At 41.0% G+C, this 18,076-nt stretch overlaps 2 protein-coding genes across 3 annotated transcripts in view; both read right to left on the bottom strand.

The window, feature by feature from the left end:
* wasf2 (WASP family member 2) overlaps positions 1-3,302 on the bottom strand; it is a 32,589-nt gene extending 29,287 nt beyond the window's left edge. Inside the window, exon 1 of the mRNA XM_006631290.3 lies at positions 3,143-3,302. The gene's annotated coding sequence lies outside the window, so the exon portion shown is untranslated. The remainder of the gene's footprint in view (positions 1-3,142) is intronic.
* Positions 3,303-4,795: 1,493 nt separating this feature from the next.
* On the bottom strand, positions 4,796-17,029 carry LOC102686205 (probable methyltransferase-like protein 24). 2 transcript variants are annotated; one of them, XM_015348777.2, is made up of 5 exons: positions 16,732-17,029; positions 12,113-12,214; positions 9,566-9,699; positions 8,271-8,481; positions 4,796-6,564 (listed from the first exon to the last, which is right to left on the bottom strand). In XM_015348777.2, exons 1-5 carry the CDS (start codon positions 16,777-16,779, stop codon positions 6,253-6,255), a joined length of 807 nt encoding a protein of 268 aa, XP_015204263.1. In that variant the 5' UTR covers positions 16,780-17,029; the 3' UTR covers positions 4,796-6,252. The 2 variants fall into 2 exon arrangements, with proteins under 2 accessions (XP_015204263.1, XP_015204262.1); XM_015348776.2 differs by having other exon boundaries at positions 16,447-17,022.
* Between the last annotated feature and the right edge of the window lie 1,047 nt (positions 17,030-18,076).

Below are 18,076 nucleotides of genomic sequence, written 5' to 3'. Positions count from 1 at the left end.
TTTGCATGCTCACCCTGTGACCACATGGGTTAGTCTTAGGTAGAAACCAGAGCACCCAATCTTCCAAAGACATACTGTATTAGTGAGGTTAACTGGGATCTCCGAATTGTACCCTTGTGCTTGGACATGGACGCGTGTGCCTTGTGATGGACTGGATTCCTGCCTTTGGTATGGTCCTGCCTTTTGACCTATTCGTTCAAGACTGGCTCCAGGTTATCACAGGACCCTCAACAGGAATAAGAGGCTTCTAATACTGGTGGATGAATATTATAAAGATTTCCTCATCTGGAATCTGCCTATGCTGAGGCCTGTAGACTGTATATAAAACTGGAAAATGAAAACAATGTGGGAGATCAGCCATGTACACATGCTGCCATTTCCAAAATGAAATCAGAGAAGAACCAGCTGCTAAACATTTGCCATCCTAGCTGGGACCCTAAAATTGAAACTTCCTAAACACAAACTAGGAAAGACAGAAATATGTGACATCAGGTGGGGTACCACATTAACATATTGATTCATGCTATCAGGTACCATCTACCGGCAAATGAAAGAGCTCGTCTCAGGCATTTGCCTGGCTGGCTTGAGGAGATTAAGACAGACTTTGTTCACCTTCTCACAGTCTTGCTGAAAACCGGTGGAGCCTGTGAAAAGGTGCAGTTCAGCCCCACACTTCAAGACAAGGCAATCCTGCTGGAAGAATGGGAAAGGACTGGGCTGCAAGAATTTCAAAACCTGGTGGAATACAAGTCACATCCTGCTCAAGCTGGTCTAGTGGCTCCCCGAGGTCGATCAGATTAGTCACTGGTGTTTCTATCACTAGGGCCGGCAAATATTTACCTATCTTTACTAAAACCCACTAACACCACAGCAGACCTTAACTTGTAATTATCCAAATTATTATAAAGCTGCATAGATGAGCATAGGATGGCTGCCTACAGCTGCCACTTGCATTTCACAGCCAATCTATTCTAATACACATACCCATTTTCAGGACAGAAATTCAAAGAATCGACATTTCATGCACATAAAAAAAGATTAACCATTTAGCAACAAATTTTAAAAATAGAAAAGTTAGTTCTATAATAAACTATAAACCATGTTACTACAGTTTTATTCAGAGGTAACATCCTATAGGAGTACCCCACAATGGGCTCTGTGCACAATAACCTCTTTTCAAGAAAATGTTGGCATATCTAAACACAAAATGAATGGGAGGTGTCAATTTTATTATAATGCCAATATTGTCCTACTAGCTATTTTCTGATTGCTGCATGCAATTCAGGGTCACGAGGGGAGAGCGAGTGCCTATCCCAACAAGCAGCGGACACAAGGCAGGGCGCACTCTGAACGGGACATCAGTCCATCCCGGGGAACACACAGCCCCAAACAGACATGCACACACTCCTACCAGAGCCACTGTTCCCAGGAGCCAGGTGACCAAACACCATGTCTCTGGACTGTGTGAGGATACCCACACCAAGACACGGAGGACCTACAAACTCACACGGACAGCACCCCAGGGCCCGAACCCAGGGCCCCATGGCAATACTGGCCACAGCAGCAACAGGCTGCCCAGGGCCGGTATTCATTATATAAAAATAAATAGATCTGCAGATCCACAGATATATGTTGACGGTGGACAAACACTGTACTGTGCTGAAGAGTTTTGATTTTTAGGCACTGCTTGGATTGAAAAGTTCCTTCGATTTCTGGGGATCCTCTGCAGGGTTGCTCAGAGTTTCAGCGTTCCTGCTAGGGGGTCCCAGAAATATTTGGTTGAAAGAACCCCCCTGTGAGAAATCCAGTATGTGTTTACAGGAGTCCACATTTAGCAAGTAAATATCACACTTGCATTGACTAATTGCACCAACAATTGGTTTATTATCGTGACAGCTGGGAAGGAGTGACAACCACAGGATGCTTCAGCATTACAGGGATGGGACTGGAGACCTCTGCAGTAGTAAAAGCAGTAAGACATCACATCTATAATTACTTGTCAAAAACACTTCAGAATTTGTATTAGTTATTATTGCAGCTTTCCCTGCTTGGGTTCTGGATAGTTTAGTCTTAAAAGCATTTAATCCTTTTTCACAGCAAGTCAAAACAACTCATCCGCTTACTTAAATAGCACATGGTATTGTCAGGCTAGCTTTTCGGTCTTCTTTTCGATTATTGTGTTTCTAATCACTATTAAACCCTGGCCCGGAGTGTACAAGAACAATGATTATCCTCACTCTCAGAAAACCCACATGAATTACGAGTTTTACGCCAATGTCTATTGAAATTGTTCATAAACCTTCCCCTTTCGAGTAATCAACCATTAGTCTCCAGTACTGTAGTAGGCTTTGTAATCTTCAACGGAGCAAAACACAAATTGTGTTTACCAGGCAGTACTTATCAATTTCTAATTTGGTCGTTATAACGGACTATTTTCTGTGTTGGGATTTATCTTCGTCAGGTAAAGGGGGATGTATCCAAAAATTTCAAAGCGAATAAAAAAAATACAAATAAAATTATTATTCCTAATGACAATATAGTGCATAGGTAACGGATAAATCACCTGTACCTCGCACTACAGTGGGCTTCGTAGGTATCCACTAAAGTGAAGTCTACTTATTAAACACTTCCAGGATAGTTATCAAGGCCTATCACGGTTTCCTTTTTTGAACCATTGCCTCATTCAAAGTTCAGACACCGTTTCTTTCAGAAAAGTTTTCTTTTACGTTTCACATATCGTAAAGAACATTCAACTCAATCAGTAAAACGAATCGCTGCAAGTAAATCGCATTTTTATAAGGCAGTTCGATGCCGCAGTGAGCTGCGAAAATTAAATGTGTGGTTTTATCGTCAGTGATACTTCATACGATCTACGTAATCCCGGATTTTAACAACTTTATTTTCTTTCCACATCACTGAATTGTCTTTCTTCGTCCCGCGGATCACTAAAAACACTTTTTCGAAGGGTTTCTTGTCAACTTCATGGCTCCCAATTTAGCAGGAAGTAAAGTGAAACCACCCATAATTAAACTCAAGCAACTACAGTAGACTACCGACACAATGTTGCAGACACGAAGCAACATTGTCTTTTTACTCATAACTCCCCCATACCAGAAAGTATTTAAAAACGTAGCACTCATACCGTAAAGGAAAAGAGGGTCCGAGAAAACGATCCTTTCTGCTCTCACATAAGGCTTTTACCAGCCATCATCTCAACTCGCTTGAAGTTTTCCTAAAAAGAAAATGTCTAGATTTGATAGCTGCTTCAACTGTAAAACCGATTAAGCAGAACTACGCCAAGGCCCCGCCTACGCATACTTGTGATTGGACCGCGGCGAGGATACTGGGAATTGATTCGCTCTCACTCACGTCAGTTTCAGTTCAAGGAGGACCATGAAAACTTGGACGTAAAATGCGTAACTCCACCCGAGAGAGGAGTAAACATCTGTAGGGTTTTACCGGCTTCGATCGAAGAGGATTCGGGGGAAGATAATGATGGACTGAAGCGTCCATGTAATTTAGCTTTTTGGGGGTCAGTTCACGAAGACGTGCGTTAATAGCATTGAATGGGAGGAGATCGTTGCCCTGTATCGCGTTTTCTCTGAGTTCTGTATTTCTGAGGAGGCGTTGTGCATTCCTCAGCCCGGTCTGACGCAATGAACGACTTCTGAGGGAGTGCCCGTCGGGGACACGGAAACCTACAGTATATGCCTGCGTAGTGTGTTATAATGATGTCACGTAATATTTGCATCACTGTAATCAAATGCAAACGTGACTTAATCGGTCTTGGCTGATAGACCGTCTTTTAAAATCAGCATTACTTGTCTCCGTGCTCTTTTGCAGCTGTTCACGAACAACAGCGATTTACTGACTGGCTATCCTGCCCAATATTATAACGTTTTTAAAAATGTTAAGAAGAATCTTTAATTCAGCTTTTTGTTTAATAATTGTACCCATCAATCACGTGATGACGTGTTTAATTTGGGAGGGCCTTATTGTGTGTTCTTGAAAAGAGGTTTTCGTGCACATAGTCCATTACATGGTACTGCTGTATAATATGAGGAATAAACCTGATGTTTCATGGTCCAAGAATTAGTAAACAAAAAATCCTACTTACATTAATAACAAAAAAATAAACTGTTACAGAACAGTTTGTCTACTGTGTCAAGAATGCATGAAACAAGAACTCGGATGTTATACAATGTCATTTTATCAATCCCTAATTCAATCACAGAACAATATTGTTTTAAAAGATAAAGGTCATTCCACTCTGGACTTCAGATTATTTTATGTGAATCAGTTCTTCTCTAAATTGCTCCGCATTCTCACTGTTTCCAGGACTTGAGTCATTGATGATTTTGCGTTACCTGTAATTACCTGGGTGACTGCAGCCCCCTGGGCGCAGGAGTGAGTGTCACTGGTCGAAAGGCTTGAAGACAATGTAACGCTTTTGCAGACAAGTTTGTATCAATCCTATGTTTCTAGTTTAGCTTGGGATTTGTGTCTTCCTACAGTACTGTACGTCTCACACTGTGCTTGCTTCTCTGTGCTGCAACGCGTAAGGGTTGTGTGTTTGTGTGCTCCCTGCTCGCAGGCTAGGGTGTTCCCTCCTCGTTGTCGTGTTTCCTTTATGAGTGTTTATTCCTCCTCAGAGGCTTCAGCGATCATGGACATTTTTATTCCCTCGCGGTCCTTCCCCGAGGAAGACTCCCACGTCCACGTCGACTTCGGCGAACATGAGGAACCTCAGAAAAACTAAAGCGACAGCAGACTGAACCCTGAACGGACATCTTGCTAAGACTTTATAATCATGTTTTTTTTTTATTTCCCAAGTAATATACAAAAAAACTTACACAAAAGGTGCCAAAGACAGAAAAGAACAACAACAACAAAAAAACAACAACAACGCACAAAGTTTTAAAAAATTAGAGCTTTTTTTTCCCGACGGCAAGCGATGTCTTCCATTAAGCAGGGGATTCCTGTCCGAGTTTACAGTACCAGAAAACAAGTCCCATTTCCTTTTTAATCTATTACCAGTAGAGGGCATCTAGATTACACATCTCCAATTACATTACTTAAGCAACAAAGCTTTACATTGTCTAAATATCACAATATTAAGGTTTAGGATACACTGGTCGGAAGTGAGAACAACCTGGAAGCAGAACAAATTCTTAGTGTCCACGTTGTCAACTTTCTATTGCCTTTAGCGCCTTCACTCGTCATGAGTGCTTGTCACCAAATGTAAATATGAAAATTAAAACAGCTTGAATGGGATATAGCCATATTTCTCCATAGTACCCTTTTACAATATTTCCAGTAGTTTTATTAAAACATGACACAGGAGACTGTATCCTTCGATTTACTTCACAGTTCCTAATTTGAAACAGTTTCACTTCCGGTCTTAAACACTTAAAACTTTGAATCAGGGGTCACCAGCTTGTGCAAAACATATAAGTATATACCCTTGTATGTTCCTTTATTCTCACAGTGCAATACCAGATTTTGGTACAATGACAAAATAGATAAGCAGTAGGTAGTCACTAAATGTTTAGATTGTTTTCTATTCTGCAGTATAGAACTGTGATATGGTTGTGATAAAGCAATGAAAATGCCTGTGTGCAAATATTTGTAGCGTTTTTATAGACTGTATGTAAATTGTTTTAAAAACCATTTGAAATAATGTGTAAAAATAAAGTATTGATTTTGATTGTTCTTTTAGTTGTTGTAGCATTTCTTATTTAAATACTTTAATTGTTTATTTTGTGGTTCTTTCTTTGCCATTATGTAAAAGTGGCTGTTGATCATATGCTAATTAATCACGAATCAAAATTAAGGTTCACTGATCCACTCAGCACTGACTCCAGTCAGTGTTGCCTCTTCACCATTCTGGAGAGACAATGTGCATTTTGACGGAGGTGCAGCCCTTGATCTACATGTTAAATCACATGTCCCAAAATCTATCCAAAGCACATAGAGGCCTATGGCAGGGGTTCCCAGTCCTGGTCCCAGTGGCCCAACACCAGGCAAGCTCTTGCAATCATGCAATCAAACCTTTATTTGACTTCCTAATAGGATTAATTCAAAGTTTCTGGCTGTTTTTCAGCCCCTAAACATGCATTTTGCATTTCTCAAGTATAACTTTAAATTAAACCAAAAAGCCTGTGAGTAAGAACTTGTTTGAAGGAAAACTCCAAAGACACTGTTCCTGCCAGACCAGGATTAGGAAGCACTGCGCTGGAGAACAACGTGTGCTTAATAGCTCCACCTCGTGTTGACCCAGCTCAGCATGTAGCTGCTGCTGGCATTGGGCAGCGCATGGTGCAGTATGGCCTGGCCAGGCCCCCTGGCACTGTGCAGCAGGCGATACCCGCTTGTGTGCAGCTCCTTCATCAGGCTGTACCAGAACCGCACAACCTCTGCGTCGCTGCCCCCCACCTCAAACCCGGCCCACTGTAAGTGCACTGTCAGAACCAGCTGCTGGATCTGCGTGAGGGTGCCATCCAGAACCCAGCTCTCCACAATCCTCCACTCGGCGCTCTCCAGGTCCGCTTGGACAATCTCCACCTGATCCGAAAAGAGAGAGAGAGCGTAGGAATGTGATGCAAGAGATGGAAAGAGCACACATGTGGATAGGAAATAAACATGTGAAAAATAGGATGAACATATATATTTTCGGACAGCAATGACAAAGTGGTTGACCTTCCACTTAGTCTCCAGGTATACACAACAAGTTGCTGAAGAAGACTGCACTACAACAGCACCCTCTAGGAGACACAGTGTCTCTCTGCTGCAATGCCAGAATTCTGTCTTTGCACCAGCCTGGGCTTTCTTTACAAATGCAGAGTCTCTGTTCGCCCCAGGGAGCAGGATGTGAAGACCATAACCTCCCTGAGCCCTAAAATCCCACACAAAACATTCATGCTGGGATATTCTTACAGAGAGAGTGCTCTGCTTGCGGCCTTGCGCAGAGCAGGTGGGAGACTTTTGAACATCAGGAAGGGCGAAAGGAGCTGATGAATTTCTGTGCTGATACACAGCACACTTATCGGGCATATTCTTTTTGACCTGTGTTGCGTAGATGAAGCACGACACATAAAAGCTGCTGACATGAACTGAACCAGTTTTCTACAGACACACGGAGAAACTTTCACGGGCTGGCGCGTAATATCCTGTCCACTTATGAATGCCTTGCAAAAGCAACATTCAGACATAACAAACTGTAAATACTATAAAGGAACAAGTAATAGGTTTATTCCATGCTGAAAAGAGAAGAAAGAAAACACAACGTTTCAGTCGTGTCACCTGAAGAAGGCTCCACGGCCGAAACGTTGTTTTCTTTCTTCTCTTTTTAGCATGGAATAAACCTATTCCTTGTTCCTTTGCAGCCTACGCGTGCTGACACAACTACCCACCTGAACTACTGTAAATACTATATGTACAGTTGCACAACTGCAGTATTGATGTCCATCACTTGAAACAATCTGAACAGCTAATTCACTTGTTTTTTAAGTAAGTGATAGAGTGCTACTGGGAAGCCTCTGCTTGGATGTTGGATACCACTACAGGTCTTCCGTGGTCTGAGCCAAAAGCATGGGTGCTAACAGAAGCTCAGTTCATCTGCCACAAGGTGGAGCTCTTTGAGAGACGCACATTTACTGTGAATTTGTCTTTTTTTTTCTGGTAAGGTTCCACTAATTAAAATGTTTTGGGTTTTTTTTTATGACTGTATAATACACACGTATTCATTTGCATATGTTAAGATGTTTCCTTATTATAATTCATCTGGACATTTACCAGACGTAAGTGTACAATTAGTTCCGGTAGGCAGCTGCGTCAGCATGTGTAGCCTGCAAAGGAACAAGTAAAAGTTTAATCCATGCTGAAAAGAGAAGAAAAGAAACTTTCTTCTCTTTTCAGCTTGGAATAAACCTTTGTTTGTTCCCTTGTAACTGTACAATTACTGGCGGTTGACTGGGAAGCTTTTGGAGGCTGGAATCAATAAACCACGATTAATTCTGAGGGTTGTCTGGATCCCACACAAGTTATAATTGTGGACCCATCATGCCCTCCTTCTATAGAGTAGAATGTTAAAGGGCTAAAGCTGGTATATGTATGAAATGGTGTAAAATGTCATTCACATTTAAGCTGTTCAATGTTCCATCAGGTGTCTATGCCAAAATCTGACCACCCAAATTGAAAACTGATTGGCTGAAGACACTTCATTGATTTGTTCATAGGGTTTTCTCTTTTCCCTGAAAAGGCTTTAATACCATTCTGTGGCCCAGCATCTGCATGATGGCACTGAGTTTCCTGGGTGTGGCCTTTCTGTGCCCCGTCCTGGGATTGCGCCAGTCTAACCACATCTGGTGGTGCTGTACTCGTTCCTGGGTCTGTCGGGACTTTCTGCCTGGATCAAACTGATGGACCTCACAGCCCAGTGATGCCATGCTGGACACAAACTCCTCATCCTTCTGGTCCATGCTGGGAGGGAGAGAACACAGTCACTGAACTGTTGCTCCAAACAATCTACTTAATATAGGAGAAGGGGGGATCTACACCAGTTTGCACTAGAGGGCTGAAGCCACAAGAAAACATCAACTTGGTATAACACCAATCCATTAACACAGTGCTAGCTCTGACTTGTTAAAAGCAATAGCCAACATTTAAATACACCAAAGTGCTGATTCTTACAAACACCAAAAAAGCATTTTAGTTTTAGCACGGCAGGTAGCAGTAATGTTAAGGCACCTGGCTCCACCTCACTAATATCTTTAAGCCTGCACTCGGTCAGTATGTGGAGAATATACCAGATGATGCCTTGTTGTCTATTTATCTATTTATCATCTATCAGCTATCATCTATTAAGCTAGCATCAGCCGTGCTGCTGACAGCCAGTTGCCAAAACATGATTAAGCAAAGCAGTCCCAGCATAATTGATGTTTATGGGTGAGAATCTTCAGCCCTGTTCAGACTATCCTGTACTTGGCAATTGTACTTCTGACAAAATTAAAGATTCTGCTATTCAATGAAATGTGTGTGCTTCTGGTCCCAGAGGAGCATCACCTCTGAGAAGCAGTATAAGACAGCAGTATGAAAACTGAATATACTTAATTATAATTATTGGCTTTTAGGAAAATTGGCCCTCGTGTGAGTGCGTGCGTTATCGTCTATGTCTATGTCCAGCGTGTATTATGTGCCCATTGTTTGCTGGAAGAGGTGAGAAAATGGATAGATGGATTAACATGTAATGGGATACTACAGTATGTCCTCTTACATTACATTAAATACAAAATATTTATTTCTTCTTATCCTTTGTCCTTAAACTGCAAATGCTTTTGGAACTGTAAATTAATCATTGAGATTTACATCTCTTATGAAAAAACACTTGTGGTAAAAGGGCAACAGCAGATTGTACCCACTGCATAACATTATCTACAAACATAGCCACAGGCTTGCGTAAAATTTTACTTTTGCAAAAGGGATTTTAAATGTTAGCACCACTGAGTTCCATGGATCAGCTGAGGAAGAACCTGTTAAAAATTATTCAGCTCCATTTCCTACCTACCTAAAGGAGTAAGCCACACAAGACTGCAATCCTGTCATTGGCAGGAACCAGCCCTCCAGGCAGACAACCCAGGAGTCTGCTGGGGCCTTCACAGCCTGGGCCTTGCCTGGAAGCAGTTCCCGGGCACAGTACACCTGTACAGGGAAAACAGAACATTCTCACAAAGGAAACAAATGTAATCTTTATCAAAAGTTAAGTTGGAACTCAGAAAATGAAGAGGCATTCATGGTTTTTGTGAAAAGGGATTGAACTTGTAAGTATTATTAAAAAATCTTTTGACAAAAAGAAGATAAGTGTAAAACTAGATAAATTGTATACACAAAACTAATAACTTTATAAAGGGACGATTAAAAAGTTCAGGGCCTACAGATGTTTATGCCAGAGACCATTGTTGTTATACAGTATGACTCAAGAACCAAGGTCACAGTACACTAGATTGTTTAGTTCCTTTATATTTGCCTTGGCTTTCGATTGCACAGAATAGAAGAAACAAAATTGAATTGCTGATCTAACTCTGTTGCATGTAAGAAATCTGAAAATGTCCTTTTCTTGAGGAATACAGCTAAACATTGAATCATACCGCATGTTGGCATGTGTGTATTCAACATGGCTTATGTGTTCTTATAGCATCCGTGTTGTCTATTTTTCCATCTATCATCAGAAAGCTGCCATTGCTGATACCAGGTCATACATAAAGGGACAATTTATAACTGACAATCAAAGCTAGCCAGTCTCTGGGAAAAAAAAACTGGATGATTAGAGGGAAAAGCTGCACAAATGTACATGAGGCCACAATCAGACACTAAAGCTGTAAGGGCAGCAACACAAACCATCACACCATGAACTGCCCACAATCAGGTTCTCATTTTAAATGAGGTTTTCTGTAATATATCTGAAGCACTTACTGTCATGATCCCCCTGGCTGCAGTGCTATGTAGTAAGCTGGTGTTGTAATGGTAACCCACCACACCTCCAACCTCCTGTTAAGGCCGGTTACCACAGAAAGACAGGAAATCTGACCACCTGTGTGCACTTACCACTTTGCTGGACTCAGGTGGCTCAGGTTACTTAAGGGCAGCTGAGACTTCACTCCTTCCACTCACTCACTCTGGTATTGAGTCTGCTTGAGTGGATATTCTTTAGACCCTGCTTCTAGCTTGTTCCTCAGTTTCTCTTAGCTTTGTTCTCTAGTTCCTGTGTTCTCTAGTTGCTGCTTCGGTGTCTGTCTGAGTATTCCCAAATTGCTATCCCTAGGTACTGTATTTCCGTGTCACCCTCTTTAGTTCCTGTCTTCCCACTCTTGTGCTTGTTGGACTCCTGACCTGGCTTGCCCCGACTTCACTGCCGGATCTCCCCCAGGCTTTTCTATGGTGTTTATCTTAGCTTAGACCTTGGCTTCTTATGATCTTGTTTCCCGGACTTTCCCAAATGCCTTGCTACTGTGTCTGATTCTGCCAACACCACCCACAAAGTGGAAAAGCGCTGCTTGACAGCACCCCATCTGCCTGTGTGTGTTCTCTCCTGTCAGTGCACAGACCACTCATCCCAGCCACTGTGTGCTGCCACCCAGAGTGCTCTGTACACTCGGACACAGTCTCTGATTGTATTGTGTTCCCTCGCTTGTAGTGATTTTCGCCCAGCTCCCAAGAACAGTCCTCCTCTCCAGTCACACAAGGTGCCGGATAATAAGTTTTTCAACGTGTATTTGGAAAAATAAGCTTGGGTGACGTGCACTTAAGGGAAACCAGATTCAATTAAATGTGGGCATCCCTGTGATTTCAAATAAAACCAGCTAATTCCTGTAGAAAGTATTTTGTCACTGCCCTAGAAAGTCAAAATAAGAAATGTGGTGCAGATTTATAATGATATGAGTTTCCGATTTTATGCGGGATCACAGGGCTTTGTATATCATATGGGGGCCTGGTTATTAACCTTTGCCTCTGTGGAAACTGCTGGAGTGAGGCTAGAATTTGCCTGCACCACAGAATTTGTTATTTCCCAGGGACATCTACCAGCAATAAATCAGTCACCCTGGGAATAAAATGAAAAACAGTCAGATGCTAAGAACTGTTTTATAAAAAAAAGACAGGAGATTTACTGCCCAGTGTGGAAGTCCAGCTTGCAAAGCAGATGTGAAAAAGCTTTAATGATGAAATGTGGGAAGGCAAGCTTTTGAGAAAGAAAAGCCATCTGCAGCAATGGCCCTAGATGCTGTACGGAAGAGGCTATGAATCTGATGATGAGAATCCTGTGTAGTACAATTTTTCTTTTTTTAATCACAGCACATTTTAGCACAGATTAAACAACGTCTTATCAGGAGAGCAGGGGGAACGTAATGCACTGCTCAACAAAAAGCACTATATGTCATGTTATGCCATTACATTATAATATGAATAATGAATTTAGTTTACATGGACTTCCTATGATTTGTTTTAGAAACAGGACTCTTTGCTGTGTTACTGCACTGCAAACATTGAAGCACAAAGAGTGGCCGTCCAGCTCTTTTTTTGAACAGGTTACCACCAGGCCATCTTGGGAGGGCAGTACCTGTGGTGTGGTGATGAACATCAGGAGGCGCTCCACCTCTGCTGTAAAAGAGGGCTGCCCAGCAGCCCAGGGCTGCAGCTCCACCTGCCTCCTGGCGCCCCCCTGTGGAAGAAACAGAACCTGTCTGTCACCCTGTGAGAAGCAATGGTTTGGGTACAGTCCTTCATTCCATCAGGTACATCGGATGAAAAAAGGCAGCAAAAGGAAAGAAAAAAACAATAAAATGTCACTAAAAATGGAAGGTATTTGTTGGATGAAATGGTACTACAGCAGGTGCAATTCTAGCTCCTGGCAAAAAAGGAGACTTTCATGCCATGTTTGTATTATTGCCATCGCCAATGAGATTTTTGAAAAATGCAGAAGCCAGTAACATTTTTTTTTTAGCTGAGCTGTAATGCATGACCAAACGACCCCCTTCATTTAAATGGAGGATGAGAGCAGTGTTAAGAAGGTCTGCATCACACTTTGACTTTGGACTGAACAAGTTATAAAAACAGACCTCTTTACAGTGGAAAAATAAATATACCAAATTCAGAAAACCCGCTAGGTGCAATAAATTCAGTTTAGCCATCACTTTCCATGTGAGAATCTTATTAGATTCTACCTCTGACTATCATCATGATAGAAATGAAATAACTGTCTTAGGTTGGGTAACAAAAAACAGTCCCACTCTGTGCAACTTGTGGTGAATGATACCAAAAAAAGCAAAAAACAGTTAGATAATTGTTAGTGGACCTTTAAATTGTTTTATTTGGAGTATAGCACCAATTCATTGACCACTCCCCTGAGTTCTGTTTCATTCACCACTTCTAAATTCCTCGGTCTCTTCTCTAGCAACCTTGAACCCTAGTCAGTGTGTGCAGCACTGCCTAAACTCATACTCAGCAGCATGTGAAACAATTTTAGGTAAATTATTTTTTATAAATAACTTTACCCCATTAGAAGCCACTTATAGTTCATAATCATCTGCTCCTAATCCAGAATATAACCCAAAACCCAAAAGCTGTAAGGTAGCAGTGATAACCTTCAAACTCTCATGCTGCCAATTGACTTTGCTATTATCATAAACTTTATTTTATATAGTGCCTTTTAAAGCAAAAAGTGCTGCTCAAAGCCCTTTACAGCACATATATCGTAACAAAGGAGATAACAAGGAGCAGACCAGACACTGATTAAATAAAAGCCTTTTTCTGAAGAAGGTTTAGTCTGGATTTCAATGTCCGCAAGGTAGGTGATTGTCTGATATAGATATAGGGACAGAGATCCAGAGCTTTGGGGCATAGGAAAAGACAGCCCTGTCACCCATGGAGTGAAACTGAGATTGGAGGACAAAGTGGAGACCAGAATCAGAGAAATAAAGATTGTGAGGTGGGGATTAGGATGATAATAAATCTGATAGGTACTAAGGTTCAAAGCAGGAGCCTTAAAGGTGAGCATGATGATTTTGAAGTCGACACTAAACTTGATAGGAAGCCAGTGTAAATTCTCCAGGACAGGGGTCATTTGATTACTCGCACACATCCTGATCACTTCTCTGGCTGCCAAATTCTGGACATACTGAAGTTTGATTTGTGTGGATTTAGATATCCCAGATATTGGGGAACTGCAGTAATCAATTCTTCTGGACAAGACAAATGTATTGAGCTGTATTTTTGTCATATACAACATAGGATGTAATATACGGCAATATTTGTATAAAATATGTATAAAATATTAAATATGAATATTTAATAAAAATGGTGGAAGATGTTTAAATAATACACGCACCAAAAAGTCTGGCAAAGCCTCTGCTAGAAATAATAACAGTCTTGTTCATCAAAATCATTTTTTACCATATGTCCTGGAAAGTGTATTGGGACACCTCTCAGTGAGGACTGCTGTGTAAGCCATTTTTTTCTGCCTAGAAAAGAGCAGCTCTGCTTTTTTAGACACAGGTATTTGAGGAAACAAGAGTTTCCGATAGAACATAGCAGCAATACTCCATATTGAAGCAGAAGTGATTTCTTTCAGTGGTCTTTCAGCAGGACAGCCCGAAAACTGACTTATTTTGAGGTCTGACTACATTGCTCAACTGCATGTTACCCACTCAGTAAAGACACCTTATATGGACTAAAGTAAACACACCAGAAGAATCTGAGGAATGTCTAAAGTGACTGTTTATGTCCACTAGTGAGCACTCCTGTTTGTCTGTCTCTAGAGGCTGTGAACAGCGGTTTCCCTTAGCAACAACAATAGCCCCAGGAACTTTTCTCCTTAAAAGGGTCTCTGGGGGGGGGGGGGGGTCAAAGGTCAAAGGTTGAGCCCCATGGCCACCCTGCTCTTTTGTAATGTACCACAGTGCCAGCAAGGAGTATCTTTTTTTAAAAGAAGCTTGGAAATAATCCACAGAATGCTGAACAAAGGAGTACAACATTATAGCACTCGTCTAGCCACTTAAAAAAAATTAAGGAGGGAACTTCCAGTCTTGACTCACATGACTGATCTGACTAACAAAATTGGCAAAGGAAAAGAAATAATACTAGCCTTATTGTCTGCGGAGACGCCCTTCTGGGTCAAACTATTCAAGGGCTTTGAATCTTTATATATTCGCTTAATTTAACCCCTTACTTATTTCGTACATTTTTTAAGTATTGTGTATTATCTTGTCGACTGTATTATTTTACTTGAATAAAAAGTACAGTTATTTGCCCGCTCAAGGCTGGAAAATAACAGTCTACAGACAAACCACAGCTGAGTATGTAACAGAATGTAACACAGAAAAGAATAAATAGAGCTTAATTCCACAGTGAAAAGTGAAAAGAAGACATTTCTACTGTGGAGCCTCTTCAGGTGTGTGACAGAAAGAGACAGTGAGCAGGAACAGGAATGTGTAAAAAATGAAAAAAATAAAGAGAAAGTGAGAATGTCTTTTCTTCCCTATTCCCCCACATGTAATTGAATAATTAACACCCGGAACCTTTTGTGTTCTGCTTCTAGAGCTTCCTTTAACTAGCTCTGCTTGAGGACAACTTAACGATATCTACTGTAATGGTGCCAGTTCAAATGAAGAACAATATAGTAACAAGACCTAAGTTAAAGATGACATAAGGCTACAATAGGATCCAGTCTGTATCTATTAAATGTTTTACTGTTTATATACATCTGCCTTAATTATCTGTACGTGCTCTATACAGCCTCTGCTGTTACACACTCCGGTACAAGTTACCTGGTTGTAGTAAAATTCAGCTCTTAATTAGGTCTGTGTATCCTTTGGCTAATATCTGACCGTATCTCACAAACCATCAGGTGAGCAGCCTCAGGGGAGAAAACAACAGCAAGTTAACGATCGTACCAAGCTATACATTAGAAACTCATGACTGGATATTTTTACAGCGGGAAGGGGAGAGAAATCGTATGTTCTATTTTTTGTTTCTCGGAAAACTGATAATCTGTCACCGATCTGTATACACGACAAAGGGAAAATTGCCTTTGGGGAAGTTATACATTGTGCTGATCAGTTTACAGTCTAGATGAGAAAATACCTGTTGAATATACAGTAAAAGCGCCGTGTGACAGTGTAGCGTCTAGGGCTGCCTCAAAGCGAAAAAATAAAATTAGAAGGCAGCTGAAAAGGGAGCCGCTAGTCTGTAATTTAGTAAAAGTACACAGCCTTCTTTAAAGAGAGGGTAATTTTTAATTTAGGTGCCACTGACAGACATTGCTACAGTACCTCTGAAGCTTCAGTTTTGCACGAGTACAATGATTGAGAAGAAGATTTTTTGTAACTTAAAAAATTACATTTTTAAAAAATAGTTTACTTGTCCGTGTAAAATAGCAGTTTATGGTTTTATTTACATTTACATCGTGCTTCCTTGCGTAACCTTGATATACGACATTCAGATCAGCAGACCTGGGTTACAGAAAAACAAAAATTCAAATTAGAAAACTGTAAGTACCGTACACCTTTTAATGTGTAAGTGGACAGGAGTGAGTAAGTACCTACCAAACGAAGAAGAAATTTCAGAAATTGACTGAATTTATAGAGTCTTTGTCTGGTAGTAAAGAATTATGTAGCTAACTTTGTCCATCTTGACCTGGAAACGGCGCTTTTAAAGAATCACTTAAGTTAAAAGGAAAGCATGTGGAATGTTGTCAGTCATAAGAAAAGAAAGATGAATAAACCTTAAAATCGACATCAAGGATAATGCCGACTTAAGTGTGTTATGACAACAACTGTTACTGTAATATTTTACAACCCCCGCTCCTTTGCAAAACGTCTGTTGTAGCGTGTGCACCAATTCTTAAATATTTCTACAAAAGTAGTCAGGTACAGAAAGTGACGAGTGGGTATTTACCTGTCGGGTCATCAACTCATTCTCATCCTCGTATATATGCGGGCTGTAGTTTGTCTGTACCCCTGGTTCACTTTCCGAAAAATCAGTTCTCCAGCTTTTCGCTCCCCGGGGATAGACGTTCTTCTGCTGGAGACTTCCTGAGTCAGCTCCGCCTGGCTTTCTTTCTTCATGGGTATTTTCAATACTGATAATCGTGAAAGCGACCGTGTCCTCTGAGAAACGGCGATTACCCGGCACTAAGATCGCAATAAATATCTGCAGCAATAAAAGTAATGGAACTATTACCAGACAAGTGCGCATGAGCGCGCAGTATAGCCTCCTGCCGGGTCGCATTCCTCGATCATGCCTCGAACATAGCTGTAGGTACTGCCGACCATCTCGTCACAGGCGCCTCTGCTGCTGCCCGAAATCTCCCCAAGTAGTTCATTGATTAGCCCTTCGCTTTTGTCCTTTCGCTGAGATGTGGGCTGTCAGTCCTTAACCTGCGGGCGCACAGTCCGTCCCATCCCAGCGCTTTATTACAGTGGAAATCCGATTCAGGCGTGGCTCCTCTGAAGTCTTAAACCAAGCCTAGATTACTTAAATTCGCTGTGGAAACAGTCAAGTGAACAGTGTTCAGACCTTAAAAGCGTCTCCTTATGACATATATGACATATATCTATATATGGCTAGACAGGCCTACCAAACAGGAACATTATATCTAGATTAAAGCCAAAGTTTTAAAAATTTCCCCAGTGAAAGTGGTGATTTGAACCGATTGAGTTCATTACAAAGAAATAACGAGACATTATTTTTTACAAAGGGCTGTGGAACAGCCATATTGGCAAAGCCAATACCCTCGTATCCTCGGATACAAATTTAGCTCCCTGAAATTCAAACGATTTAAGATGATCCGAATGGCCTGCTCTTTATTTGTCAGCTCCGTGTTATAAAAATGGCCCCAGGGTCTTTACACACAGAGATACGAAAAAATGCAGTCTGTTACTGAAGGTTTACCTGTTTTATGAAAACAGGAGTATAGGACAGTAACCCCCATACAGGAGTGGCCGTCGTGGGATTCGAAGCAAGGACTAGACGTTGTGTGACTTCTAAATCCTGCTAAGAGGAGAGCGTTCATTGCTTAGCACTGAGACAGACATACTGTATGAGAGACTGCTTGTCTTGTCTCCTGGTAGTCTGGGGCTTTGATAACTAAATTAAAAATGTGACTAATTTATTTTGTTTACTAAACCCCAGATTTTATAGCGGTTCCCGTATCACTAAAATGAGATATAATCTTTTCTGGTATTAGGGTCTCACGGGGACTGTACAGTGTTCGCAGTTGGTGACATCAATGATTGCTGCGGTGGCCGTGAGATGTTAAGAGCTCAAAAAGTTTAAACATCGAGGAATTATTATTATTATTATTATTATTATTATTATTATTATTATTACAAGGAACAGATTTTAATTATTGAAACTAGTCACTTAAAGTATAAAGTATGGATCGTGGATAAAATCATAGCACCTGGTGGGTTTTATTTGTATTTTACTAATTTTAAATAACTAATAGTTTCACAACTGTGTGTTTGATATGCCATCATTTTATGTAATATGAGATGCGGTTGATTTTGCGTGTTGCTTTGCATCA

This window comes from Lepisosteus oculatus, chromosome 11 (assembly GCF_040954835.1).
Source record: "Lepisosteus oculatus isolate fLepOcu1 chromosome 11, fLepOcu1.hap2, whole genome shotgun sequence".
Classification (NCBI taxonomy): domain Eukaryota; kingdom Metazoa; phylum Chordata; class Actinopteri; order Semionotiformes; family Lepisosteidae; genus Lepisosteus; species Lepisosteus oculatus.
The sequence above is the reverse complement of the archived record's forward strand: the minus strand, read 5'-3'. Positions and strand labels throughout refer to the sequence as shown.

Coding starts and splice junctions, on each gene's coding strand:
- LOC102686205 (XM_015348776.2), bottom strand. CDS start 16,779: ATGCGACCCGGCAGGAGGCTATACTGCGCGCTCATGCGCACTTGTCTG. Junction 12,215..16,446: donor ATGAGTTGATGACCCGACAG/GTAAATACCCAC, acceptor TTTCTTCCACAG/GGGGGCGCCAGGAGGCAGGT. Junction 6,565..8,270: donor AGATGCTGGGCCACAGAATG/GTATTAAAGCCT, acceptor TTTTCGGATCAG/GTGGAGATTGTCCAAGCGGA.